The sequence below is a fragment of the Manacus candei genome, unplaced genomic scaffold, assembly GCF_025592945.1.
Source record: "Manacus candei isolate 608988 ecotype Guabito, Panama unplaced genomic scaffold, ASM2559294v1 h1tg000410l, whole genome shotgun sequence".
NCBI classification, from domain to species: Eukaryota; Metazoa; Chordata; class Aves; order Passeriformes; family Pipridae; genus Manacus; species Manacus candei.
Window position 1 is genome coordinate 1 of NW_026138458.1, and position 26,609 is coordinate 26,609.

The 26,609-nt window shown below is 52.0% G+C and overlaps 2 protein-coding genes across 2 annotated transcripts; both read left to right on the plus strand.

The window, feature by feature from the left end:
• Positions 1–5: 5 nt before the first annotated feature.
• Positions 6–3,085, plus strand: RPS18 (ribosomal protein S18; the record flags this gene model as incomplete). The annotated part of the gene is made up of 5 exons (XM_051776002.1): positions 6–161; positions 793–879; positions 1,465–1,566; positions 1,655–1,746; positions 2,952–3,085. Coding segments are annotated over 5 exons (513 nt in total), but the record flags the coding sequence as incomplete, so codon positions are not given.
• Positions 3,086–3,808: 723 nt separating this feature from the next.
• Positions 3,809–24,896, plus strand: LOC127465492 (WD repeat-containing protein 46-like; the record flags this gene model as incomplete). The annotated part of the gene is made up of 10 exons (XM_051776001.1): positions 3,809–4,151; positions 4,231–4,311; positions 5,509–5,621; positions 8,143–8,230; positions 9,759–9,820; positions 11,050–11,154; positions 13,172–13,322; positions 16,835–16,970; positions 19,191–19,233; positions 24,743–24,896. Coding segments are annotated over exons 1-10 (1,224 nt in total), but the record flags the coding sequence as incomplete, so codon positions are not given.
• Positions 24,897–26,609: the final 1,713 nt, after the last annotated feature.

Sequence of the window (26,609 nt, forward strand, 5' to 3'; positions counted from 1 at the left end):
GGGTGTCCCCGGGGTGTCCCCGGGCCGGGGGTGACCCGGTGCCACCCCCCGTGTCCCCGCAGTCGCTGGTGATCCCCGAGAAGTTCCAGCACATCCTGCGGGTGCTCAACACCAACATCGACGGGCGCCGCAAGATCGCCTTCGCCATCACCGCCATCAAGGTGCCCGCACCCCAAAAACCACCCGGCCGGGGCCTTTTTGGGGGGGTTGGGGCGCGCTCTCATTGGCTGAAAGCGAAATTTGGGGCGCCTTTGGCGGCGCGTCTGCCCGGCGACTGATGAGTCATCAGCGCGGCGCGCTCTGATTGGCTGAGCGCAAAATCGAGGCCCTTTTGCCGCTGCGTCTGCCCGGCGACTGATGAGTCATCAGCGCGGCGCGCTCTGATTGGCTGAGCGCAAAATCGAGGCCCTTTTGCCGCTGCGTCTGCCCGGCGACTGATGAGTCATCAACGCGGCGCGCTGGGATTGGGCGCGGGCGGCGCGGGCGCTTCGGGATTGGCTGAGGGCCGTTGGGGGGCCCCCCGGGGCTGGGGGCGTTTGGGGGGGTCCGTGGGCTGCGGGGGAGGGGGGAACCACCCAAAAATGCCTATCCGGGGCTCCCAAAGCTCAGGGAAACCCAAAAACCCCCATCCAGGGCTCCCAAAGCTCCCACGGGCCCCCAAAATCACCGGAGGGCGACTCTGATTGGCTGAGCTCGGGGAGGGCTCTGTTTGGGATGGGTGATCTTGGGGATGCCAGGGGGGCTCTGGGGACATGGGGGACCCCCCCTGACCCCCCCTTTGTGCCCCGGCAGGGCGTGGGGCGCCGCTACGCCCACGTGGTGCTGCGCAAGGCCGACATCGACCTCACCAAGAGGGCGGGAGAGCTCACCGAGGACGAGGTCGGGAAGCACTTTTTAGGGGGTTTGGGACACTTTTGGGGGGGGTTGGGGTGGTTTTTGGGAGGATTTGGGGGGCTGGGGACACTTCTGGTGATTTGGAGTCGTTTTTGGAAGGGTTTAGGGGAGTTTGGAGCTGCTTTTGGGTGGGGCCGTTTTTGGGCTGATTTGTCCCCCAGGTAGAACAAGTGATCCCCATCCTGGTTTTTGGAGCTGTTTTTGGGTGGATTTGGTCTGATTTTGGGGTGTTTTATCCCCCAGGTGGAGCGGGTGATCACCATCATGCAGAACCCTCGCCAGTACAAGATCCCAGGCTGGTTTTTGGGTGGATTTGGGTGGATTTTGGGCTGATTTATCCCCCAGGTGGAGCGGGTGATCCCCATCATGCAGAACCCTCGGCAGTACAAGATCCCAGACTGGTTTTTGGGTGGATTTGGGGCAGTTTTGGTCTGATTTGGGGTGTTTTATCCCCCAGGTGGAACGAGTGATCACCATCATGCAGAACCCTCGGCAGTACAAGATCCCAGGCTGGTTTTTGGGTGGATTTGGGGCAGTTTTGGTCTGATTTTGGGGTGTTTTGTCCCCCAGGTGGAGCGGGTGATCACCATCATGCAGAACCCTCGGCAGTACAAGATCCCAGACTGGTTCCTGAACCGGCAGAAGGACGTCAAGGACGGCAAATACTCCCAGGTGGGCGTCCCCTCCCCGCCCCAGGGGTGTCCCCGCCTGCCCCAGGTGGCCCTGAGGTGGCCCCTGAGGTGTCCCCTCCCCGTGCCAGGTGTTGGCCAACGGGCTGGACAACAAACTGCGCGAGGACCTGGAGAGGCTCAAGAAGATCCGGGCGCACCGAGGGCTCAGGCACTTCTGGGGGTGAGGAGAGTTACCTGGGAGACAGGGAATATACCTGGGACACACCTGGGAGACAGGGAATGCACCTGGGAGATAGGGAATACACCTGGGAGATGTGGGGTACACCTGGGAGACAGCTGGGACAGGGGGCACACCGAGGGCTCAGGCACTTCTGGGGGTGAGACTCACCTGGGACACACCTGGGAGACACCTGGGAGACACCTGGGAGACAGGGAATACACCTGGGAGATGTGGGATATACCTGGGATACAGGGAATACACCTGGGACAGGGGGCACACCGAGGGCTCAGGCACTTCTGGGGGTGAGGAGAGTTACCTGGGACACACCTGGGACACACCTGGGAGACAGGGAATACACCTGGGAGATGTGGGAGACACCTGGAACACACCTGGGAGACACCTGGGAGACACCTGGGAGACAGAGAATGCACCTGGGAGACACCTGGAATATAGTCGAGAAAGTGGACTGGGAGGAACTGGGATGGACTGGGAGGAACTGGGATGGACTGGGAGGAACTGGGATGGACTGGGAGCAGTGGGAGGGACTGGGATGGACTGGGAGGGACTGGGAGCACTGGGAGGGAGTGGAAGTGACTGAAATGAACTGGGATGAACTGGGAACAGGGGGATGGACTGGGAACACTGGGGTGGACTGGGATGAATTGGGAGGGACTGGGATAGACTGGGAGCACTGGGATGGACTAGGATGGACTGGGATGGACTGTGGCACTGGGATAGACTGGGAGCACTGGGATGGACTGGGATGAATTGGGAGGGACGGGGATGGACTGGGAGCACTGGGATGAACTGGGGGAACTGGGAGGGATTGGGATGGACTGGGAGCAGTGGGAGGGACTGGGGGTGACTGAAATGAACTAGGAGGGACTGGGATGAACTGGGAGAGATTGGGATGGACTGGGAGCACTGGGAGGGACTGGGAGGAACTGGGTTGGACTGGAAGGGACTGGGATGGACTGCGATGAACTGGGAGCACTGGGAGGGACTGGAACAGACTGAGAGCACTGGAATGGACTGGGAGGGACTGGGAACACTGGGATGGACTGGGCTGAACTGGGATGGACTGGGAGGAACTGGGCTGAACTGGGATGGACTGGGCTGAACTGGGATGGACTGGGAGCACTGGGATGGACTGGTAGCACTGGGCTGAACTGGGATGGACTGGGCTGAACTGGTTTCCCCCCCAGGCTGCGCGTGCGGGGCCAGCACACGAAGACGACGGGGCGGCGCGGGAGAACCGTGGGAGTGTCCAAGAAAAAATGAGGAATTCCGGGAGAGGAGCCGGAATTTGGGCCAATAAAAGAGGATTTCGGAAAGAAAAGTGTCCGTTGCCTTGGAAACGGGGGGATTTTGGGGAGAAAAAGTGGATTTTTGGGGGAGAAAAAGGGGATTTTTGGGGGATAATCGGAAAATTTGGGGAATGAAAGTGGGGTGTTTTTGGGAAAGATGGGATTTGGGAATGGTTTTTGGGGGGTTTTTTGGGAGTGGTTTTTGGGGAGGAAACGAGGTTTTGGGAATCGAGGTGATTTTGGGGGATAAAAGGGAGTTTTTGTGGGTTTTTTAGGAATAAAATGAGGTTTTTGTGGGAATGAAAAAGGGGGGGATTGGCCCCAAAATTTGGGGGGGGATTGAAAAGGGGCCCTAAATTTTGGGAGGCTCCCGAAAAGGGGGGGATTGGCCCCAAAAATTGGGGGGATTCAAAAGTGGGAGGGAAGTCCCCAAAATTTGGTGGGGGGGGTCCCGAAAATGAGGGAATTGGCCCCAAAATTTGGGGAGGTCTCAAAAAATGGAAGTCCCCAAAATTTTGGGGGGAAGAGGGGGCTAAAAATGGGAGGGGAATCCCCCCCAAATTTGGGAGGGTCCCCAAAAGTGGGAGGGGGGGTCCCAAATTTAGGGGGGATGCCAAAAATAGGCGAAACCGCCCCAAAATTTGTGTGTGGGGGGGTGTCCCAAATTTAAAGGAGGCTCAAAATTGGGAGGGGGGTATCCCCAAAACCTGAGAGGTCTCCTAAAGTTGGGGGGATCTCCAAATTCGTCCCCAAAATTTCGGGGGGGGAATCCCAAAACCGCCGCACCCCCATTTGCCCTCAACAAACATGGCGGCGCCCTCGCCGGCTTCATCCGCCCTCAACAAACATGGCGCCGCCCACACCTCTTTTCCCGCCCTTCCCCAAAATGGCGCCGCCCACACCCAACATGGCGCCCGCATTCACTCAACGCGCGCTTTGCCCTCACCCAAAATGGCGCCCGCGCCCTCAGCGCCCCCCCGGCGCCGCTTCGCTCTGATTGGCCGCGCCCTGCCCTCCCTTTGCGCTGATTGGCTCCGCGCCCGGAAGTGGCGGCGGCGGCTTCATGTGGTGGCGATGGCGGGCGGCGGCGTGTCCGGGGTAAGTTTGGGGGTCCCCGGGGGGAGGATTTCGGGGGGTCCCGGGGCCTTTCCCGCTCTCATTCCCTGTTTTCCCGCAGCGCACGGACCCCTTTCCCGGGCCCGCCCCGGTGCCGAGGCCCAGAGTGAAGCGATTCCTGAGGGGAGCGGCGGAAAAGGCGGTAAAAGGGGGGGGGGGGGGGTGTTGAGGGTCTCGGAGGGTTTTTTTTGGGGGGTTTTGGGGGGAAACTGGGGGGTCACAGAGTTTGGGGCGGCGTTGGGGGGGTCACAGAAGGGTTTGAGAGGGGTTGAGGGGGTCACAAGGGGGATTTGGGGGGGTTTGGGAGGGGGTTGAGGGGGAATTGAGGGGGTTGGGGGGTCATGGGGGGGTTGAGGGGGATTTTGGGGGGGTTGGAGGGTCCTGGGGGGGGGGGTTGGGGGAGAATTGAGGGGGGTTTGGGGGGTCTCGAGAGGATTTTGGGGGGGTTTGGGGGTCACAGAGGGGGTTTGGGTGTTTTTTGGGGGGACTGGGGGGGAATTGAGGGGGTTTGGGGGTCACGGGGAGGGGGTTGAGGGGGATTTTGGGGGGGTTGAGGGTGAACCGAGGGGGGTTTGGGGGGTCCCGAGGGGATTTTGGGGGGATTGGGGGTCACGGGGGGGGTTTGGGGTTTTTTTGGGGGGATTGGGGGAGAATTGAGGGGGTTTGGGGGTCACGGGGGGGGGGGTTGAGGCAAATTTGGGGGGGTTGGGGGGTCCTGGGAGGGGGTTGGAGGTGAATTGAGGGGGGTTTGGGGGGTCCCAAAGGGATTTTGGGGGTGTTTGGGGGTCACAGAGGGGGTTTGGGGGGTTTGGGAGGGGGTTGAGGGGGAATTGAGGGGGTTTGGGGGTCACAGGGGGGGTTTGAGGCAGAATTTGGGGGATTCTGGGGGGGGTTGGAGGTGAATTGAGGGGGGTTTGGGGGGTCCCGAGGGGATTTTTGGGGGGGTCGGGGGTCACAGAGGGGGTTTGGGGGTTTTTTGGGGGGATTGGGGGAGAATTGAGGGAGTTTGGGGGTCACGGGGGGGGGGTTTGAGGCAGAATTTGGGGGATTCTGGGGGGGGTTGGAGGTGAATCGAGGGGGGTTTGGGGGGTCCCGAGGGGATTTTGGGGGGGTTTGGGGGTCACAGAGGGGGTTTGGGGGGTGAATTGAGGGAGGTTTGGGGGGTCTGAGGGGTCCTGGGGTGGGAGTTGGGGGGGTTTGGGGGTCACAGAGGGGGTTTAGGGGGTCCCGGGGTGGGGGTTGGGGGGATTTGGGGGGTTTTGGGGGGATCTTGGGGATGTTTTTGGGGTCCCAGAGGGGTATTTTGGGGTGACCCCCCCCCCGTTTTTCCCCCCCCCAGCCCCGCCCCGTGGCCCCCCGGCTCCGCTGGCACCTGAAAAACTTGGAAAAGCGGGAAAAGGAGGCGGCGGAAAAAGCGGCTCGATGGGAACCCCTCCTGCCCGAGGAGCCGGGGTGAGACACCCCCCAAAACACGCCCAGAAATACCCCAAAACACCCCCCAAAACACCTCCAAAAATACCCCAAAACACCCCCAAAAATACCTCGAAACTACCCTCAAAAATCCCCCAAAACACCCCCCAAAATACCCCCAAACACCCCCCAAAATACCCCAAAAGACCCCCAAAAATACCCCCAAAGACCCCCCAAAAAACCACAAAAAAATACCTCAAAACACCCCCAAAAGTACCTCAAAACACCCCCAAAAGTACCCCCCAAACACCGCCAAAAATACCTCGAAACTACCCCCAAAAATACCCCCAAAAAAACCAAAAAATGCCCCAAAACACCCCCAAAATACCCCAAAAAATACCCTAAAACACCCAAAAAAATACCCCAAAACTACCCCCAAAATACCTCGAAACTACCCCAAAAATACCCCCAAACACCCCCAAAAATACCCCCCAAAATATCTCAAAACTACCCCAAAAATACCCCAAAACACCCCCCAAAATACCCCAAAACACCCACCAAAATACCCCAAAACACCCCCCCAAAAATACCCTGAAACACCCCCCAAAAATACCCCAAAACACCCACCAAAATACCCCAAAACACTCCCAAAATGCCTCAAAAACCACCCCAAATCCCTGGGGCTGATCCCAAATCCCTGGGGATGATCCCAAATCCCTGGGGCTGATCCCAAATCCCTCTGGATGATCCCAAAATCAATCAGGATGATCCCAAATCCCTGGGGCTGATCCCAAAATCCATTGGGATGATCCCAAATCCCTCTGGATGATCCCAAATCCCTGTGGATGATCCCAAATCCTTGGGGCTGATCCCAAATCCCTCTGGATGGTCCCAAATCCCTGGGGATGATCCCAAATCCCTGGGGATGATCCCAAATCCCTCTGGATGATCCCAAATCCCTGGGGATGATTCCAAATCCCTGGGGATGATCCCAAATCCCTGGGGCTGATCCCAAATCCCTGAGGTTGATCCCAAATCCCTGGGGATGATCCCAAATCCCTGGGGCTGATCCCAAATCCCTCTGGATGATCCCAAAATCAATCAGGATGATCCCAAATCCCTGGGGATGATCCCAAATCCCTCTGGATGATCCCAAATCCCTGGGGATGATCCCAAATCCCTGGGGATGATCCCAAAATCAATCAGGATGATCCCAAATCCCTGGGGCTGATCCCAAAATCCATTGGGATGATCCCAAATCCCTGGGGCTGATCCCAAATCCCTGGGGTTGATCCCAAATCTCTCTGGATGATCCCAAATCCCTGGGGATGATCCCAAATCCCTGGGGTTGGTCCCAAAATCAATCAGGATGATCCCAAATCCCTGGGGCTGATCCCAAATCCCTCTGGATGATCCCAAATCTCTGGGGATGATCCCAAATCCCTGGGGATGATCCCAAAATCAATCAGGATGATCCCAAATCCCTGGGGCTGATCCCAAATCCCTGGGGCTGATCCCAAATCCCTGGGGTTGATCCCAAATCTCTCTGGATGATCCCAAATCCCTGGGGATGATCCCAAATCCCTGGGGTTGGTCCCAAAATCAATTAGGATGATCCCAAATCCCTGGGGCTGATCCCAAATCCCTCTGGATGATCCCAAATCTCTGGGGATGATCCCAAATCCCTGGGGATGATCCCAAAATCAATCAGGATGATCCCAAATCCCTGGGGCTGATCCCAAATCCCTGGGGCTGATCCCAAATCCCTGTGGATGATCCCAAATCCCAGTGGATGATCCCAAATCCCTGGGGATGATCCCAAAATCCATTGGGATGATCCCAAATCCCTGTGGATGATCCCCAATCCCTGGGGCTGATCCCAAATCCCTGGGGCTGATCCCAAATCCCTGGGGATGATCCCAAATCCCTGGGGCTGATCCCAAATCCCTGGGGCTGATCCCAAATCCCTCTGGATGATCCCAAAATCAATCAGGATGATCCCAAAATCAATCAGGATGATCCCAAATCCCTGGGGATGATCCCAAATCCCTGTGGATGATCCCAAAATCAATCAGGATGATCCCAAAATCAATCAGGATGATCCCAAATCCCTGGGGCTGATCCCAAAATCCATTGGGATGATCCCAAATCCCTGGGGATGATCCCAAATCCCTCTGGATGATCCCAAAATCAATCAGGATGATCCCAAATCCCTGGGGCTGATCCCAAATCCCTGGGGATGATCCCAAATCCCTGGGGATGATCCCAAATCCCTGGGGCTGATCCCAAATCCCTGGGGCTGATCCCAAATCCCTGGGGATGATCCCAAATCTCTCTGGATGATCCCAAATCCCTGGGGCTGATCCCAAATCCCAGTGGATGATCCCAAATCCCTGGGGATGATCCCAAATCCCTGGGGATGATCCCAAATCCCTCTGGATGATCCCAAAATCAATCAGGATGATCCCAAATCCCTCTGGATGATCCCAAATCCCTGTGGATGATCCCAAAATCAATCAGGATGATCCCAAATCCCTGGGGCTGATCCCAAATCCCCCTGTAGGTTCCTGGAGCCGGACCCAGGGCAGGACCCCACGAGCATCTCCCAGCGGGAAATCGCCGAGGCCGTGGACGTGGCCGCTGCCAGCAAGGTGGGAAAACTGGGAATGGGGAGGGGAAAATGGGAATGGGGCGGGAAAAATGGGATTTGGGGGGGAAAAATGGGGATTTGGGGGGGGGAAATGGGATTTGGGGGGGAAAGAATGGGATTTGGGGGGGAAAAATGGGATTGGAGAGGGAAAAATGGGATTGGGAAAAATGGGAATGGGAGGGGGAAAGATGGGATTTGGGGGGGAAATGGGATTTGGGGGGGATAATGGGATTTGGGGGGGAAAAATGGGATTTGGGGGGGAAAAATGGGAATGGGCGGGAAAAATGGGATTTGAGGGGGAAAAAGGGGGTTTTGGGGGGGAAAATGGGATTTGGGAGGGAAAATGGGATTGGGGGAAAAATGGGGATTTGGGGGGGAAAAAAATGGGATTTGGGGGGGAAAAATGGGGATTTGGGGGGGGAAAAAAATGGGATTTGGGGGGGAAAAATGGGATTTGGGGGGGAAAAATGGGATTTGGGGGGAAAAATGGGAATGGGGCGGGAAAAATGGGATTTGGGGGGGAAAAAGGGGGTTTTGGGGGGGAAAATGGGATTTGGGAGGGAAAATGGGATTTGGGGGGGGAAATGGGATTTGGGGGGGAAAATGGGATTTGGGGGGGAAAATGGGATTGGGGGAAAATGGGGATTTGGGGGGGGGAAAATGGGATTTCGGGGGAAAATGGGATGGGGGAAAAATGGGATTTGGGGGGAAAAAGGGGGATTTGGGGGGGGGAAATGGGATTTGGGGGGGGAAATGGGGGATTTGGGGGGCAAAAAGGGGATTTGGGGGGGGAAAATGGGGATTTGGGGGGGAAAACTGGGATTTGGGGGGGGAAAATGGGATTGGAGAGGGAAAAATGGGAATGGGGCAGGAAAAATGGGATTTGGGGGGGGAAATGGGGATTTGGGGGGGGAAAATGGGATTTGGGGTGGGGAAAATGGGATTTGGGGGGGGGAAATGGAATTTTGGGGGGGAAATCAGGGATTTTTGAGGGGAAAATGGGATTTGGGGGAGGAAATGGGATTTTGGGGGGGGAAAATGGGATTGGAGAGGGAAAAATGGGGTTGGGAAAAGCAGGGATTTGGGGGGGGAAATGGGATTTTGGGGGGAAATGGGATTTGGGGGGAAAATGGGAATGGGAGGGGGAAAGATGGGATTTTGGGGGGGAAAATGGGATTTGGGAGGGGAAAATGGGATTTGGGAGGGGAAATCAGGGATTTGGGGGGAAAATGGGATTTGGGAGGGAAAAATGGGATTGGGGGGGAATAAAGGGACATTTGGGGGAGTGGGAAGGGGGTTTGGGGGAAAAGCTGGAATTTTGGTGGTGGAGAAAGGGAATTTTGAGGGGGAATTTTTGAGGGAGGAAAAGGGAAATTTGGGGGAATCTTTTGGGGAAAAAGGGGTTTTTTTTTGGGAAAAAAGGGATTTTTTTGGGGGGGAAAAGGGATTTTTTGGGGGGGAAAAGGGATTTTTTGGGGGAAAAGGGATTTTTTTGGGGTGAAAAAGGTCGTTTTTGGGTCCCCCCCCAGCACTTTGAGCTGCGCCTGGAGCAGTTCGGGCCCTACAGGGTGGATTATACCCGGAATGGCAGGTCAGTGACACCAGTACAGACCAGTACGGACCAGTGTAGACCAGTGTAGACCAGTGTAGACCAGTATAGGCCAGTATAGACCAGTATAAACCAGTGTAGACTAGTATAGACCAGTATAAACCAGTATAAACCAGTGTAGACCAGTATAGACCAGTGTAGACCAGTATAGACCAGTATAGACCAGTATAAACCAGTGTAAACCAATATAGAGCAGTATAGACCAGTGTAGACCAGTCTAAACCAGTATAGACCAGTCTAAACCAGTATAGACCAGTATAAACCAGTATAGACCAGTATAGACCAGTATAAACCAGTATAGACCAGTATAGACCAGTATAAACCAGTATAGACCAGTATAGAGCAGTATCACCCCCAGTGCCCCCCCTGAGCTGCCGGGACCCCCCAAAACCCCCTCAAACCCCCCCAGTCCCTCCCAGTGCCTCCCAGTGCCTCCCAGTCCCTCCCAGTCCCTCCCAGTCCCCTCCCAGTCCCTCCCAGTCCCTTCCCAGTCCCTCCCAGTTCCCACCCAGTCCTTCCCAGTCCCTCCCAATCCCCTCCCAGTTCCCTCCCAGTCCTTCCCAGTTCCCACCCAGTCCCTCCCAGTCCCTCCCAATCCCCTCCCAGTCCCTCCCAGTGCCTCCCAATCCCCTCCCAGTGCCTCCCAGTCCCTCCCAGTCCCTCCCAGTGCCTCCCAATCCCCTCCCAGTGCCTCCCAATCCCCTCCCAGTGCCTCCTAGTCCCTCCCAATACCCTCCCAGTCCCTCCCAGTCCCTCCCAGTGCCCCCCAATTCCCTCCCAGTCCCTCCCAGTCCCTCCCAGTCCCTCCCAATCCCCTCCCAGTGCCTCCCAGTCCCTCCCAATCCCCTCCCAGTCTCTCCCAGTCCCCTCCCAGTCCCTCCCAGTCCCTCCCACCCCACAGGTACCTGCTGCTGGGGGGTCAGAGGGGCCACGTGGCCGCCCTGGACTGGGGCTCCCAGTCCCTCCCAGTCCCTCCCAGTGCCCCCCAATTCCCTCCCAGTCCCTCCCAGTCCCTCCCAGTGCCCCCCAATTCCCTCCCAGTCCCTCCCAGTTCCCACCCAGTCCCTCCCAATCCCCTCCCACTCCCATCCCAGTCCCTCCCAGTCCCTCCCAGTCCCTCCCAGTGCCTCCCAATCCCCTCCCAGTCCCTCCCAGTGCCTCCCAGTCTCTCCCAGTCCCTCCCAGTCCCTCCCAGTTCCCCCACCCCACAGGTACCTGCTGCTGGGGGGTCAGAGGGGCCACGTGGCCGCCCTGGACTGGAACTCCAAGAGGCTCCTGAGCGAGTTCAACGTCCTGGAGACCATCAACGACCTCACGTGGGACTGGGAGCACTGGGAGGCACTGGGAGGGACTGGGAGGGGGCACTGAGATACACTGGGAGCACTGGGAGGGGCTGGGAGGGACTGGGAGGGACTGGGAGGGGACTGGGAGGGACTGGGAGGGGACTGGGAGGGACTGGGAGGGGATTGGGAGGGACTGGGAGGGACTGGGAGGGGATTGGGAGGGACTGGGAGGGACTGGGGGGCACTGGGAGGGACTGGGAGGGGATTGGGGGGGACTGGGAGGGGACTGGGAGGGGACTGGGAGGGGAATGGGGAGCACTGGGAAGGGACTGGGATGGGAGTGGGAGAGACTGGGAGTAGATTGGGGGGCACTGGGAGGCACTGGGAGGAGACTGGGAGGGGAATGGGGGGCACTGGGAGGGACTGGGAGGCACTGGGGGCTGGATTTGGGCCCCAAACCCCCTTTTTTGGTCCCAAAATCCCCCTTTTTTCCCCTAAAATCCCTATTTTTTTCCCATAACCCCCCCCATTTTTTCCTCTAAAATCCCCATTTTTCCCCCGAAAATCCTCATTTTTTCCCCTAAAATCCCCATTTTTTCTCTTAAAATCCTCATTTTTCCTTCTAAAACCTCGTATTTTTGGTCATAAAATCTTAGTTCTCCATAAAATCCTCATTTTTCCTCCTAAAATTCCCATTTTTTCCCCTAAAATCCCCATTTTTTCTTCCTAATCCCCCATTTTCCCTTCTAAAATTCTCATATTTTTTCCCATTAAACCCCCATTTCTGGTCATAAAATCCCCATTTTTTCCCCCTAAAATCCCCATTTTTCCCCCTAAAATCCCCATTTTTCCCCCCAAACCCTCCCAAAATCCCAGTTTTTCCCATTTTTACCCCTAAAATCCCCATTTTTTTCCCCATTAAACCCCCATTTTTCCTTCTAAAATCCCCATTTTTCCCCCTAAAATCCCCATTTTTCCCCCGAAAATCCTCATTTTTTCCCCTAAAATCCCCATTTTTTCCCCTAAAATCCCCATTTTTCCCCCTAAAATCCCCATTTTTCCTCCTAAAATCCCCATTTTTCCCCTAAAATCCCCATTTTTCCCTTAAAATTCCCATTTTTTTCCCCTAAAATCCCCATATTTTCTCCTAAACCCCCCATTTTTCCCCCTAAAATCCTCATTTTTCTCCCTAAAATCCCCATTTTCCCCCTAAAATCCCCATTTTTCCCCCCTAAACCCCCATAAAATCCCATTTTTCCCCCTAAAATCCCCTTTTCCCCATTTTTCCCCCAGGTGGCTGCACAGTGAGTCCCTGCTGGCGGTGGCCCATTTTTCCCCCTAAAATCCCCATTTCCCCCCCTAAAATCCCCATTTTTTCATCTAAAATCCCCCTAAAATCCCCATTTTCCCCCTAAAATCCCCATATTTTCTCCTAAACCCCCCATTTTTCCCCCTAAAATCCCATTTTCCCCCCTAAAATCCCCATTTTTCCCCCTAAAATCCCATTTTCCCCCTAAAATCCCCATTTTTCCCCCTAAAATCCCCATTTTTCCCCCTAAAATCCCCATTTTTTTCCCCCTAAACCCCCATAAAATCCCCATTTTTCCCCCCTAAACCCCCATAAAATCCCATTTTTCCCTCTAAAATCCCCTTTTCCCCATTTTCCCCCAGGTGGCTGCACAGTGAGTCCCTGCTGGCGGTGGCCCATTTTTCCCCTAAAATCCCCATTTTTCCCCCTAAAATCCCCATTTTCCCCCTAAAATCCCCATTTTTCCCCCTAAAATCCCCATTTTTCCCCCTAAAATCCGCATTTTTCCCCCTAAAATCCCCATTTTTTCCCCTAAAATCCCCATTTTTCCCCCTAAAATCCCCATTTTTTTCCCTAAAATCCCCATTTTTTCCCCTAAAATCCCCATTTTTCCTCCTAAAATCCCCATTTTTTTTCCCTAAACCCCCCATTTTTCCCCCTAAAATCCCCATTTTTTTCCCCCCAAACCCCCATAAAATCCCATTTTTCCCCCTAAAATCCCCTTTTCCCATTTTCCCCCAGGTGGCTGCACAGTGAGTCCCTGCTGGCGGTGGCCCAGCGCCGCTGGCTCCACGTCTACGACTCCCAGGGGCTGGAGCTCCACGTGCTCCCCAAATTCCCGGGAATTCTGCGCCTCCAGTTCCTGCCCTTCCACTTCCTGCTCGTCACCGCCGTGAGTCGCCCCCCACACCCAATTCCCACCCTTTTCTACCCAATTTCCCCCAGTTTTGGGTCAATAGTTGTCATTTTTTCCCCAATTTCCCTCATTTTTTGGTCAATATTTGTCATTTTTTACTCAATTTTGGTCATTTTTGGGCCAATTTCCTTCATTTTTTACCCAATTTCCATCATTTTTTGGTCAATATTTGTCATTTTTTAGCCAATTTTCCTCAATTTTTTACCCAATTTCCATCATTTTTTGGTCAATATTTGTCATTTTTTACTCAATTTCCCCCAGTTTTGGGTCAATAGTTGTCATTTTTTACTCAATTTTGGTCATTTTTGGGCCAATTTCCTTCATTTTTTACCCAATTTCCATCATTTTTTGGTCAATATTTGTCATTTTTTACCCAAATTCAGTAATTTTTGGCCAATTTCTGGGTATTTTGGTCAATATTTGTCATTTTTTAACCAATTTCCCTCATTTTTTACCCAATTTCCATCATTTTTTACCCAATTTCCATCATTTTTTACCCAATTTCCCTCATTTTTTACCCAATTTCCCTCATTTTTTACCCAATTTCCCTCATTTTTTAGCCCATTTTGGACATTTTTTTGGTCAATATTCGTCATTTTTTATCCAATTTTGGCCAATTTTTACCCAATTTCATTCGATTTTTATCCAATTTCCATAACTTTTTACCCAATTTCCATAATTTTTTGGGTCAATATTTGTAATTTTTTACCTAATTTTGGTTATTTTTTGGCCAATTCCCCTCATTTTTTACCCAATTTCTGTCATTTTTTACCCAATTTCTGTCATTTTTTAGGCAATTTAAGTCAATTTTTATCATTTTCCTTCAATTTTTGGGCCATATCCATCATTTTTTACCCAATTCCCGTCATTTTTTACCCGATTTTCCTCATTTTTACCCAATTTCTCTCATTTCTTACCCAATTTCTATCAATTTTTACCCAATTTCCCTCATTTTTTACCCAATTTCCCTCATTTTTTACCCCAGTTTCCATCAATTTTTACCCAATTTCCATAATTTTCACCCAATTTCCCTTATTTTTTACCCAATTTCCATCATTTTTTAGCGAATTTTCATCACTTTTTACCTAATTTTCATCATTCTTTACTCAATTTCCATCAATTTTTTTACCAACTTCCCTCATTTTTTACCCACTTTCCCTCATTTTTTGGCCAATTTTTGTTACTTTTATGCAATTTCCATAATTTTTTACCCAATTTCTGTAATTTTTAACCAATTTCCATCTTTTTTTTATCCAATTTCCCCTATTTTATTACTCATTTCTGTCATTTTTGACCCAATTTGTGTCTTTCACCCAACTTCCCTCATTTTTTACCCAATTTCCCTCATTTTTCCCCAATTTCCCTCATTTTTTGGTCAATATTTGTCATTGACCACTTTTGATCATTTTTAACCCATTTCGGCCAATTTTGGCCACTTCTGAATATTTTTGGCCAGTTTGGGCCAATTTTGTTCATTGGAGGCCAATTTTGATCATTCTTGGCCAATTAGGGTCATTTTTGACCCATTTCTGACCCATTTTCTCCCATTTTTGGCCAATTTTCCCCATTTTTTCACCGTTTTTTCCCATTTTTTCACCGTTTTTTCCCATTTTTTCGCCGTTTTTCCCCTGTTTTTTCCCGTTTTCCCCTGTTTTCTCCCCAGAGCGAGCTGGGATTGCTCCAATCCCTGGACATGTCCCTAGAGAAAGAGGTGCCCCCACTCTTGGCCCATTTTTGGTCCATTTTCTCCCATTTTTGGTCAATTTTTCCCATTTTTCACCGTTTTTTCCCATTTTTTCCCCGTTTTTCCCCGTTTTTTCCCGTTTTCCCCTGTTTTGTCCCCAGAGCGAGCTGGGATTGCTCCAATCCCTGGACATGTCCCTAGAGAAGGAGGTGTCCCCACTCTTGACCCATTTTTGACCCATTTTCTCCCATTTTTGGTCAATTTTCCCCATTTTTGGTCAATTTTTCACCGTTTTTCCCCGTTTTTTCCCGTTTTCCCCTGTTTTGTCCCCAGAGCGAGCTGGGATTGCTCCAATCCCTGGACATGTCCCTAGAGAAGGAGGTGCCCCCACTCTTGGCCCATTTTTGACCCATTTTCTCCCATTTTTGGTCCAATTTTCCCCATTTTCTCCCATTTTTTCCCATTTTTTCCCATTTTTTCACCGTTTTTTCCCCATTTTTTCCCGTTTTCCCCTGTTCTTTCCCCAGAGCGAGCTGGGATTGCTCCAATCCCTGGACATGTCCCTAGAGAAGGAGGTGCCCCCACTCTTGGCCATTTTTGGTCCATTTTCTCCCATTTTTGGTCCGTTTTTCCCATTTTTCCCCATTTTTTTCCCATTTTTTCCCATTTTTTCCCATTTTTTCCCCGTTTTTCCCCGTTTTTTCCCGTTTTCCCCTGTTTTCTCCCCAGAACGAACTGGGATTGCTCCAATCCCTGGACATGTCCCTAGAGAAAGAGGTGTCCCCACTCTTGGCCCATTTTTGGTCCATTTTCTCCAATTTTTGGCCAATTTTCCCCATTTTTTCACCGTTTTTTCCCATTTTTTTGCCGTTTTTTCCGTTTTCCCCTGTTTTTTTCCCCTGTTTTTTCCCCAGAGCGAGCTGGGGCTGCTGCAGTTCCTGGACATGTCCCTAGAGAAGGAGGTGCCCCCCACTCTTGACCCATTTTTGACCCATTTTCTCCCATTTTTGGTCCATTTTCCCCATTTTTTCCCCATTTTTTTCCCGTTTTTTCCCCGTTTTTTCCCGTTTTCCCCTGTTTTCTCCCCAGAGCGAGCTGGGCTGCTGCAGTTCCTGGACGTGTCCGTGGGGAAGGAGTTGCCCCCACTCTTGACCCATTTTCTCCCATTTTTGGTCAATTTTTCCCATTTTTGGTCAATTTTTCCCCGTTTTTTCCCGTTTTTCCCCCGTTTTTTCCCATTTTCCCCTGTTTTTTCCCCAGAGCCAGCTGGGGCTGCTGCAGTTCCTGGATGTATCCATAGGGAAGGAGGTGCCCCCACTCTTGGCCCATTTTTGACCCATTTCTGACCCATTTTCTCCCATTTTTGGTCCATTTTCCCCATTTTTTTACCGTTTTTTCCCATTTTTTCCCCGTTTTTCCCCGTTTTTTCCCATTTTCCCCTGTTTTTTCCCCTGTTTTTTCCCCAGAGCGAGCTGGGGCTGCTGCAGTTCCTGGACATGTCCCTAGAGAAGGAGGTGTCCCCCACTCTTGACCCATTTCTGACCCATTTTCTCCCATTTTTGGTCAATTTTCCCATTTTTTTCCCCATTTTTTCCCCGTTTTTTCCCGTTTTCCCCTGTTTTCTCCCCAGAGCGAGCTGGGGCTGCTCCAATCCCTGGACATGTCCCTAGAGAAAGAGGTGCCCCCACTCTTGACCCATTTTCTCCCATTTTTGGTCCGTTTTTTCCCATTTTTTCACCGTTTTTTCCCATTTTTTCACCGTTTTTTCCCCGTTTTTTCCCGTTTTCCCCTGTTTTCTCCCCAGAGCGAGCTGGGGCTGCTGCAGTTCCTGGACGTGTCGGTGGGGAAGGAGGTGTCCACGCTCCGGCCCCGCTGCGGCCGCTTGGCCGTGATGGCCCAAAATCCCCACAACGCCCTCGTCCACCTGGGACACCCCAACGGTCGGGAATTCCCGGGATACGGGGGGGATTCCCGGGATTTGGGGGGAATTCCCGGGATTTGGGGGCGTCCTGAGGAAATTGGGGGGTTCCTGATGGGATTTGGGGGGATTTTAGTTGAATTTTGGGGGGGGTTCCCGATGGATTTTTGGGGGTTCCTGAGGAAATTTGGGGGTTCCTGGTGGGTTTTGGGGGGATTTTAATTGAATTTTAGGGGGTTTCTGGGGGAATTTTGGGGATTCCCGATGGATTTTTGGGGGTTCCTGAGGAAATTTGGGGGTTCCTGATGGGTTTTGGGGGGATTTTAATTGAATTTTAGGGGGTTTCTGGGGGAATTTTGGGGATTCCCGATGGATTTTTGGGGGTTCCTGAGGAAATTTGGGGGTTCCTGATGGGTTTTGGGGGGATTTTAATTGAATTTTAGGGGGTTTCTGGGGGAATTTTGGGGATTCCCGATGGATTTTTGGGGGTTCCTGAGGAAATTTTGGGGGTTCCTGATGGGTTTTGGGGGGATTTTAATTGAATTTTAGGGGGTTTCTGGGGGAATTTTGGGGATTCCCGATGGATTTTTGGGGGTTCCTGAGGAAATTTGGGGGTTCCTGGTGGGTTTTGGGGGGATTTTAATTGAATTTTAGGGGGTTTCTGGGGGAATTTTGGGGATTCCCGATGGATTTTTGGGGGTTCCTGAGGAAATTTGGGGGTTCCTGATGGGTTTTGGGGGGATTTTATTGAATTTTAGGGGGTTTCTGGGGGAATTTTGGGGATTCCCGATGGATTTTTGGGGGTTCCTGAGGAAATTTGGGGGTTCCTGATGGGTTTTGGGGGGATTTTAATTGAATTTTAGGGGGTTTCTGGGGAATTTTGGGGATTCCCGATGGATTTTTTGGGGTTCCTGAGGAAATTTGGGGGTTCCTGATGGGTTTTGGGGGGATTTTAATTGAATTTTTAGGGGGTTTCTGGGGGAATTTTGGGGATTCCCGATGGATTTTTGGGGGTTCCTGAGGAAATTTGGGGGTTCCTGATGGGTTTTGGGGGGATTTTAATTGAATTTTAGGGGGTTTCTGGGGGAATTTTGGGGATTCCCGATGGATTTTTGGGGGTTCCTGAGGAAATTTGGGGGTTCCTGGTGGGTTTTGGGGGGATTTTAATTGAATTTTAGGGGGTTTCTGGGGGAATTTTGGGGATTCCTGATGGATTTTTGGGGGTTCCTGAGGAAATTTGGGGGTTCCTGATGGGTTTTGGGGGGATTTTAATTGAATTTTAGGGGGTTTCTGGGGGAATTTTGGGGATTCCCGATGGATTTTTGGGGGTTCCTGAGGAAATTTGGGGGTTCCTGATGGGTTTTGGGGGGTTTTAATTGAATTTTAGGGGGTTTCTGGGGGAATTTTGGGGATTCCCGATGGATTTTTGGGGGTTCCTGAGGAAATTTGGGGGTTCCTGGTGGGATTTAAGGGATTTTTAATTGAATTTTAGGGGGTTTCTGGGGGAATTTTGGGGATTCCCGATGGATTTTTGGGGGTTCCTGAGGAAATTTTGGGGGTTCCTGAGGAAATTTTGGGGTTCCTGATGGGTTTTGGGGGGATTTTAATTGAATTTTAGGGGGTTTCTGGGGGAATTTTGGGGATTCCGATGGATTTTTGGGGGTTCCTGAGGAAATTTGGGGGTTCCTGGTGGGTTTTGGGGGGATTTTAATTGAATTTTGGGGGAGGTTAATTGAATTTTGAGGGGGTTTTAATTGAATTTTGCGGGGTTCCTGCTGGAATTTGGGGGATTCCTGATGGAATTTGGGGGCTTCTGGTGGAATTTGGGAAATTCTTAAGGGATTTGGGGGGTTCCTGCTGGAATTTTGGGGGATTCCCGAGGAAATCTGGGGTTTCCTGATGGAATTTTGGGGTTTCCCGATGGAATTTTGGGGTTCCCGCTGGAATTTTGGGGGTTTCCCGCTGGAATTTGGGGTTTCCCGATGGATTTTGGGGTTTCCTGATGGAATTTTGGGGGGTTCCCAATGGAATTTTGGGGTTTCCTGATGAATTTTGGGGCCTCCTGATGGATTCTGGGGGGGTTTCTGATGGAATTTTGGGGGGTTTCCCCGATGGATTTGGGGTTCCTGTTGCATTTTGGGAGATTCTTAAGGGATTTTGGGGGTTTCCCGCTGGATTTTTGGGGGTTTCCCTGCTGGAATTTTGGGGTTCCCTCGCCCCCAATCCCGCTTTTCCCCCCCAGGAACGGTTTCCCCTGTGGAGCCCCAACGTTGCCGAGCCCGTCAGTCGGATCCTGGCCCACAGAGGGGCCGTCCGGGCCCTGGCCGTGGAACATTCCGGAAGGTACCCCGCACTTCCGGGCATTTCCTGGGATTTCCCGGGATTTGGGGGGATTTTGGGGGATTTTTGAGGGATTTTGAGGGATTTTGGGGGGATTTTGGGGATTTTTGAGGGATTTGGGGGGATTTGAGGGGGATTTGGGGGGTCCCTGAGGGATTTTGAGGGATTTTGGGGGGGTCCCTGAGGGATTTGGGGGGGGATTTTGAGGGATTTGAGGGGGATTTTGGGGGGTCCCTGAGGGATTTTGAGGGATTTGGGGGGGATTTTGAGGGATTTAAGGGGATTTTGAGGGATTTTTGAGGGATTTTGGGGGGTCCCTGAGGGATTTGGGGGGGATTTTGAGGGATTTAAGGGGATTCCTGAGGGATTTGGGGGGATTTTGAGGGATTTTGGGGGGATTTTTGAGGGATTTGGGGGGAATTTTAAGGGATTTAAGGGGATTCCTGAGGGATTTTGGGAAGTTCCTGATGGATTTGAGGGATCTCTGATGGATTTTGGGGGGATTTTTGAGGGATTTGGTGGGGATTTTGAGGGATTTTTGAGGGATTTTGAGGGATTTTGAGGGATTTTGGGGGTCCCTGAGGGATTTGGGGGGGATTTTGAGGGATTTAAGGGGATTCCTGAGGGATTTTGGGAAGTTCCTGAGGGATTTTGGGACGTTCTTGAGGGATTTTGGGGGGATTTTTGAGGGATTTGGGGGGGATTTTGAGGGATTTAAGGGGACTCCTGAGGGATTTTGGGAAGTTCCTGAGAGATTTGGGGGGTCCCTGAGGGGTTTTGGGGGATTTTTGAGGGATTTTGAGGGATTTGAGGGGGATTTTGGGGGGGTCCCTGAGGGATTTTGAGGGATTTGGGGGGGATTTAAGGGGACTCCTGAGGGATTTTGGGAAGTTCCTGAGAGATTTGGGGGGGATTTTGAGGGATTTTGGGAAGGTCCTGATGGATTTGAGAGATCTCTGATGGATTTTGGGGGGATTTTTGAGGGATTTTGGGGGGATTTTGAGGGATTTTGGGGGGATTTTTGAGGGATTTGGGGAATTTTGAGGATTTAAGGGGATTCCTGAGGGATTTGGGGGATTTTGAGGGATTTTGGGGGGATTTTTGAGGGATTTGGGGGGGAATTTTAAGGGATTTAAGGGGATTCCTGAGGGATTTTGGGAAGTTCCTGATGGATTTGAGGGATCTCTGATGGATTTTGGGGGGATTTTTGAGGGATTTGGTGGGGATTTTGAGGATTTTTGAGGGATTTTGAGGATTTGAGGGGGATTTTGAGGGATTTGGGGGGATTTTGAGGGATTTAAGGGGACTCCTGAGGGATTTTGGAAGTTCCTGAGGGATTTGGGGGGTCCCTGAGGGATTTGGGGGGATTTTGAGGGATTTAAGGGGATTCCTGAGGGATTTTGGGAAGTTCCTGAGGGATTTTGGGACGTTCTTGAGGGATTTGGGGGGAATTTTAAGGGATTTAAGGGGATTCCTGAGGGATTTGGGGGGATTTTGAGGGATTTTGGGGGGATTTTTGAGGGATTTGGGGGGAATTTTAAGGGATTTAAGGGGATTCCTGAGGGATTTTGGGAAGTTCCTGATGGATTTGAGGGATCTCTGATGGATTTTGGGGGGATTTTTGAGGGATTTGGTGGGGATTTTGAGGGATTTTTGAGGGATTTTGAGGGATTTGAGGGGATTTTTGAGGGATTTGGGGGGATTTTGAGAGATTTAAGGGGATTCCTGAGGGATTTTGGGAAGTTCCTGAGGGATTTTGGGACGTTCTTGAGGGATTTTGGGGGGATTTTTGAGGGATTTGGGGGGATTTGAGGGGGATTTTAGGGGTCCCTGAGGGATTTTGAGGGATTTGGGGGGGATTTTGAGGGATTTAAGGGGATTTTGAGGGATTTTTGAGGGATTTTGGGGGGGTCCCTGAGGGATTTGGGGGGGATTTTGAGGGATTTAAGGGATTCCTGAGGGATTTGGGGGGATTTTGAGGGATTTTGGGGGGATTTTTGAGGGATTTGGGGGGAATTTTAAGGGATTTAAGGGCGATTCCTGAGGGATTTTGGAAGTTCCTGATGGATTTGAGGGATCTCTGATGGATTTTGGGGGGATTTTTGAGGGATTTGGTGGGGATTTTGAGGATTTTTGAGGGATTTTGAGGGATTTTTGAGGGATTTTGGGGGGTCCCTGAGGGATTTGGGGGGGATTTTTGAGGGATTTAAGGGGATTCCTGAGGGATTTTGGGAAGTTCCTGAGGGATTTTGGGACGTTCTTGAGGGATTTTGGGGGGATTTTTGAGGGATTTGGGGGGGATTTTGAGGGATTTAAGGGGACTCCTGAGGGATTTTGGGAAGTTCCTGAGAGATTTGGGGGGTCCCTGAGGGGTTTTGGGGGGATTTTGAGGGATTTTGAGGGATTTGAGGGGGATTTTGGGGGGTCCCTGAGGATTTTGAGGGATTTGGGGGGGATTTAAGGGACTCCTGAGGGATTTTGGGAAGTTCCTGAGAGATTTGGGGGGGATTTTGAGGGATTTTGGGAAGGTCCTGATGGATTTGAGAGATCTCTGATGGATTTTGGGGGGATTTTTGAGGGATTTTGGGGGGATTTGAGGGATTTTGGGGGATTTTTGAGGGATTTGGGGGAATTTTGAGGGATTTAAGGGGATTCCTGAGGGATTTGGGGGGATTTTGAGGGATTTTGGGGGATTTTTGAGGGATTTGGGGGGAATTTTTAAGGGATTTAAGGGGATTCCTGAGGGATTTTGGGAAGTTCCTGATGGATTTGAGGGATCTCTGATGGATTTTGGGGGGATTTTTGAGGGATTTGGTGGGGATTTTGAGGGATTTTTGAGGGATTTTGAGGGATTTGAGGGGGATTTTTGAGGGATTTGGGGGGGATTTTGAGGGATTTAAGGGGACTCCTGAGGGATTTTGGGAAGTTCCTGAGGGATTTGGGGGGTCCCTGAGGGATTTGGGGGGATTTTGAGGGATTTAAGGGGATTCCTGAGGGATTTTGGGAAGTTCCTGAGGGATTTTGGGACGTTCTTGAGGGATTTGGGGGGAATTTTAAGGGATTTAAGGGATTCCTGAGGGATTTGGGGGATTTTGAGGGATTATGGGGGGATTTTTGAGGGATTTGGGGGAATTTTAAGGGATTTAAGGGATTCCTGAGGGATTTGGGGGGATTTTGAGGGATTTTGGGGGATTTTGAGGGATTTGGGGGGAATTTTAAGGGATTTAAGGGGATTCCTGAGGATTTTGGGAAGTTCCTGATGGATTTGAGGGATCTCTGATGGATTTTGGGGGATTTTTGAGGGATTTGGTGGGGATTTTGAGGGATTTTTGAGGGATTTTGAGGATTTGAGGGGGATTTTTGAGGGATTTGGGGGGATTTTGAGGGATTTAAGGGGACTCCTGAGGGATTTTGGGAAGTTCCTGAGGGATTTGGGGGGTCCCCTGAGGGATTTGGGGGGATTTTGAGGGATTTAAGGGGATTCCTGAGGGATTTTGGGAAGTTCCTGAGGGATTTTGGGACGTTCTTGAGGGATTTTGGGGGGATTTTTGAGGGATTTGGGGGGGATTTTGAGGGATTTTGGGAAGGTCCTGATGGATTTGAGAGATCTCTGATGGATTTTGGGGGGATTTTGAGGGATTTTTGAGGGATTTGGGGGGGATTTTGAGGGATTTAAGGGGACTCCTGAGGGATTTTGGGAAGTTCCTGAGAGATTTGGGGGGTCCCTGAGGGGTTTTGGGGGATTTTTGAGGGATTTTGAGGGATTTGGGGGGGATTTTGAGGGATTTAAGGGGATTCCTGAGGGATTTTGGGAAGTTCCTGAGGGATCTGGGGGGTCCCTGAGGGATTTGGGGGGATTTGAGAGATTTTAGGGGGTTCCTGAGGGATTTTGGGGGGATTTTGAGGGGATTCTGATGGATTTGGGGGTTTCCTGGTGGATCTGGGACAATTCCCCGGGATTTTGGGGGGGATTTGGATGGATTTTGGGGGATTTGGATGGATTTTGGGGGGATTCTGAGGGATTTTGAGGGGATTCTGGGGGGATTTGGAGGGATTTTGTGTGGATTTTGGGGGAATTTTGATGGATTTTGGGGGGATTTTGAGGGGATTTTAAGGGATTTGAGGGATCTCTGATGGATTTGGGGGGGATTTTGATGGATTTTGGGGGATCTTTGATGGATTTGGGGGGGATTTTGAGGGATTTTGAGGGATTTTTTTGGATTCTGATGGATTTGGAGGTTCCCTGCTGGATCTGGGACAATCCCCCGGGATTTTTGGGGGGATTTTGTGGGATTTTGGGAGGATTCTGGTGGATTTGGGGAGGATTTTGAGGGATTTGAGGGATCTCTGATGGATTTGGAGGGATTTTGATGGATTTTGGGGGGATTCTGACAGACTTTCGGGTTCCCTGCTGGCTCTGGGACAATCCCCTGGGATTTTTGGGGGGATTTGGGATGGATTTTGGGGGGGATTTTTAGGGATTTTTTTGGATTCAGACGGATTTGGGGGTTCCCTGCTGGACCTGGGACAATCCCCCGGATTTTGGGGGATTTGGATGGATTTTGGGGGATTTGGATGGATTTTGGGGGGTTCCCAAGGGATTTTGGGGGGATTTGGAGGGATTTTGTGTGGATTTTGATGGATTTTGGGGGGATTTGGATCGATTTTGGGGTCTCTGATGAATTTTGGGGGGTTCCCAAGGGATTTTGGGGGGATTTGATCGATTTTGGGGGCATTTGGATGGATTTGGGGGGGATTTGGATGGATTTTGGGGGATTTGGTTGGATTTTGGGGGGATTTGGATGATTTTGGGGGGGATTTGGTTGGATTTTGGGGGGATTTGGATGGATTTTGAGGGAATTTTGATGATTTTTGGGGGGATTTGGATGGATTTTGAGGGAATTTTGATGGATTTTGGGGGGATTTGGATGGATTTTGGGGGGATTTGGATGGATTTGAGGTGTCTCTGATGAATTTTGGGGGGATTTGGATGGATTTTGGGGGGATTTGGTTGGATTTTGGGGGGATTTGGATGGATTTTGGGGTCTCTGATGAATTTTGGGGGGTTCCCAAGGGATTTGGGGGAATTTGGATGGATTTTGGGGGTATTTGGATCGATTTTTGGGGGATTTGGATGGATTTTGGGGGGATTTGGATGGATTTGAGGGGTCTCTGATGGATTTTGGGGGGATTTGGATGGATTTTGGGGGGGATTTGGATGGATTTTGAGGGAATTTTGATGGATTTTGGGGGATTTGGATGGATTTTTGAGGGAATTTTGATGGATTTTGGGGGGATTTGGATGGATTTTGGGGGGATTTGGATGGATTTGAGGTGTCTCTGATGAATTTTGGGGGGATTTGGATGGATTTTGGGGGGATTTGGATGGATTTTGGGGGATTTGGATGGATTTTGGGGGGATTGGGATGGATTTTGGGGTCTCCCCCCCCTCAGGCTCATGGCCACGTCGGGGCTGGACCGGAAGATCCGGATCTTCGACCTCCGGAATTTCGGGATCCTGCAGGAATGGGGGGGCCCAGCGGGAGCTGCTGCCCTGGAATTCAGCCAGAGGGGGCTCCTGGCGGCCGCCTGCGGGGACCTGCTGCAGGTGGGACCCCCAAAACCACCCCAAAACACCCCTGGGAGCCCCAAAACCAGCCCAAAACACACCTGGGAGCCCCAAAAACAGCCCCAAACACCCCTGGGAGCCCCAAAAACAGCCTTGGGACCCTCAAAAACAGCCTTGGGACCCTCAAAAACACCCCAAAACACCCCTGGGAGCCCCAAAAACAGCCTTGGGACCCCCAAAATCTGCCTCAGGACCCTCAAAAACACCCCAAAACACCTCTGGGAGCCCCAAAACCAGCCTTGGGACCCCCCAAAATCTGCCTCAGGACCCCCAAAAACAGCCCAAAACACTCCTGGGAACCCCCAAACCAGCCCAAAATACACCTGGGAGCCCCCAAAACACCCCAAAACACACCTGGGAGCACCAAAAAACACCCCAAGACCCTCAAAAACAGCCCAAAACACTCCTGGGAGCCCAACAAACAACCCTGGGACCCTCAAATCTGCCCCAGGACCCCCAAAAACAACCCAAAACACACCTGGGAGCCCCAAAAACACCTCAAAATACACCTGGGAACCCCAAAAACAGCCTTGGGACCCCCAAAATCTGCCCCAGGACCCCCAAAAACAGTCCAAAACACCCCTGGGACCCCCAAAAATACCCCTGGGAACCCCAAAAACTACCCCAAAATACACCTAGGAACCCCCAAAACACCCCTGGGACCCTCAAAAAACACCCCAAAATACACCTGGGAGCCCCAAAAACAGCCTTGGGACCCCAAACCCCTTCTGTGACCCCCCCAAACCCCCTCAAATCCCCCTCAAATTCTCCCAAACCCCCTCAAATCCCCTCCAACCTCCCCCAATTCCCCCCAAACCCTCCCTGTGACCCCCCCAAAGCCCCCAAAATCCCCCTCAAATCCCCCCCAAATCCTCCCAAACCCTCCTTGTGACCCCCCCCAAAGCCCCCAAAATACCCCTCAAATCTCCTCCAAATCCCCCCAAACCCCCTCAAATCCCCCCCAAACCCCTTCAAATCTCCCCCAACCCCCCCTGTGACCCCCCAAAGCACCCAAAATGCCCCTTCAACCCCCTTAAATCCCCTCAAATCCCCCCCAAACCCCCTCAAATCCCCCCCAATTCACCCCAAACCCCCTTGTGACCCCCCCAAAGCCCCCAAAATCCCCCCCCAAACCCCCTCAAATCCCCCCACACACCCCTCAAATCCCCCCCCAAACCCCCTTAAATCCCCCCCACACCCCCCCTCAAATCCCCCCCAAACCCCCTTAAATCCCCCCCACACCCCCCCAAACCCCTCAAATCCCCCCCAAATCCCCCCAAACCCCCTCAAATCTCCCCCAAACTCCCCCAAACCCCCTCAAATCCCCCCAAATCCCCCCCAATCCCCCCAAACCCCCCCTAACCCCTCCAAATCCCCCCCAAACCCCCTCAAATCCCCCCCAAATTCCCCCAAACCCCCTCAAATTCCCCCCCCAATCCCCCCAATCCCCCCAAACCCCCTCAAATCTCCCCAAACTCCCCGAAACCCCCTCAAATCCCCCCCAAATCCCCCCCAAATCCCCCCCAATCCCCTCAAACCCCCCCCAACCCCCCTCAAATCCCCCCCAAACCCCCTCCAATCCCTCTCCCCCCCCCCAGGTGTACCCCCAGCTGGGCTCTGGGGGTCTCCCCCCCCCGGCCCTTCCTGCAGCACCGACCCCCCAAACCCCCCCTGAGCCTCCGGTTCTGCCCC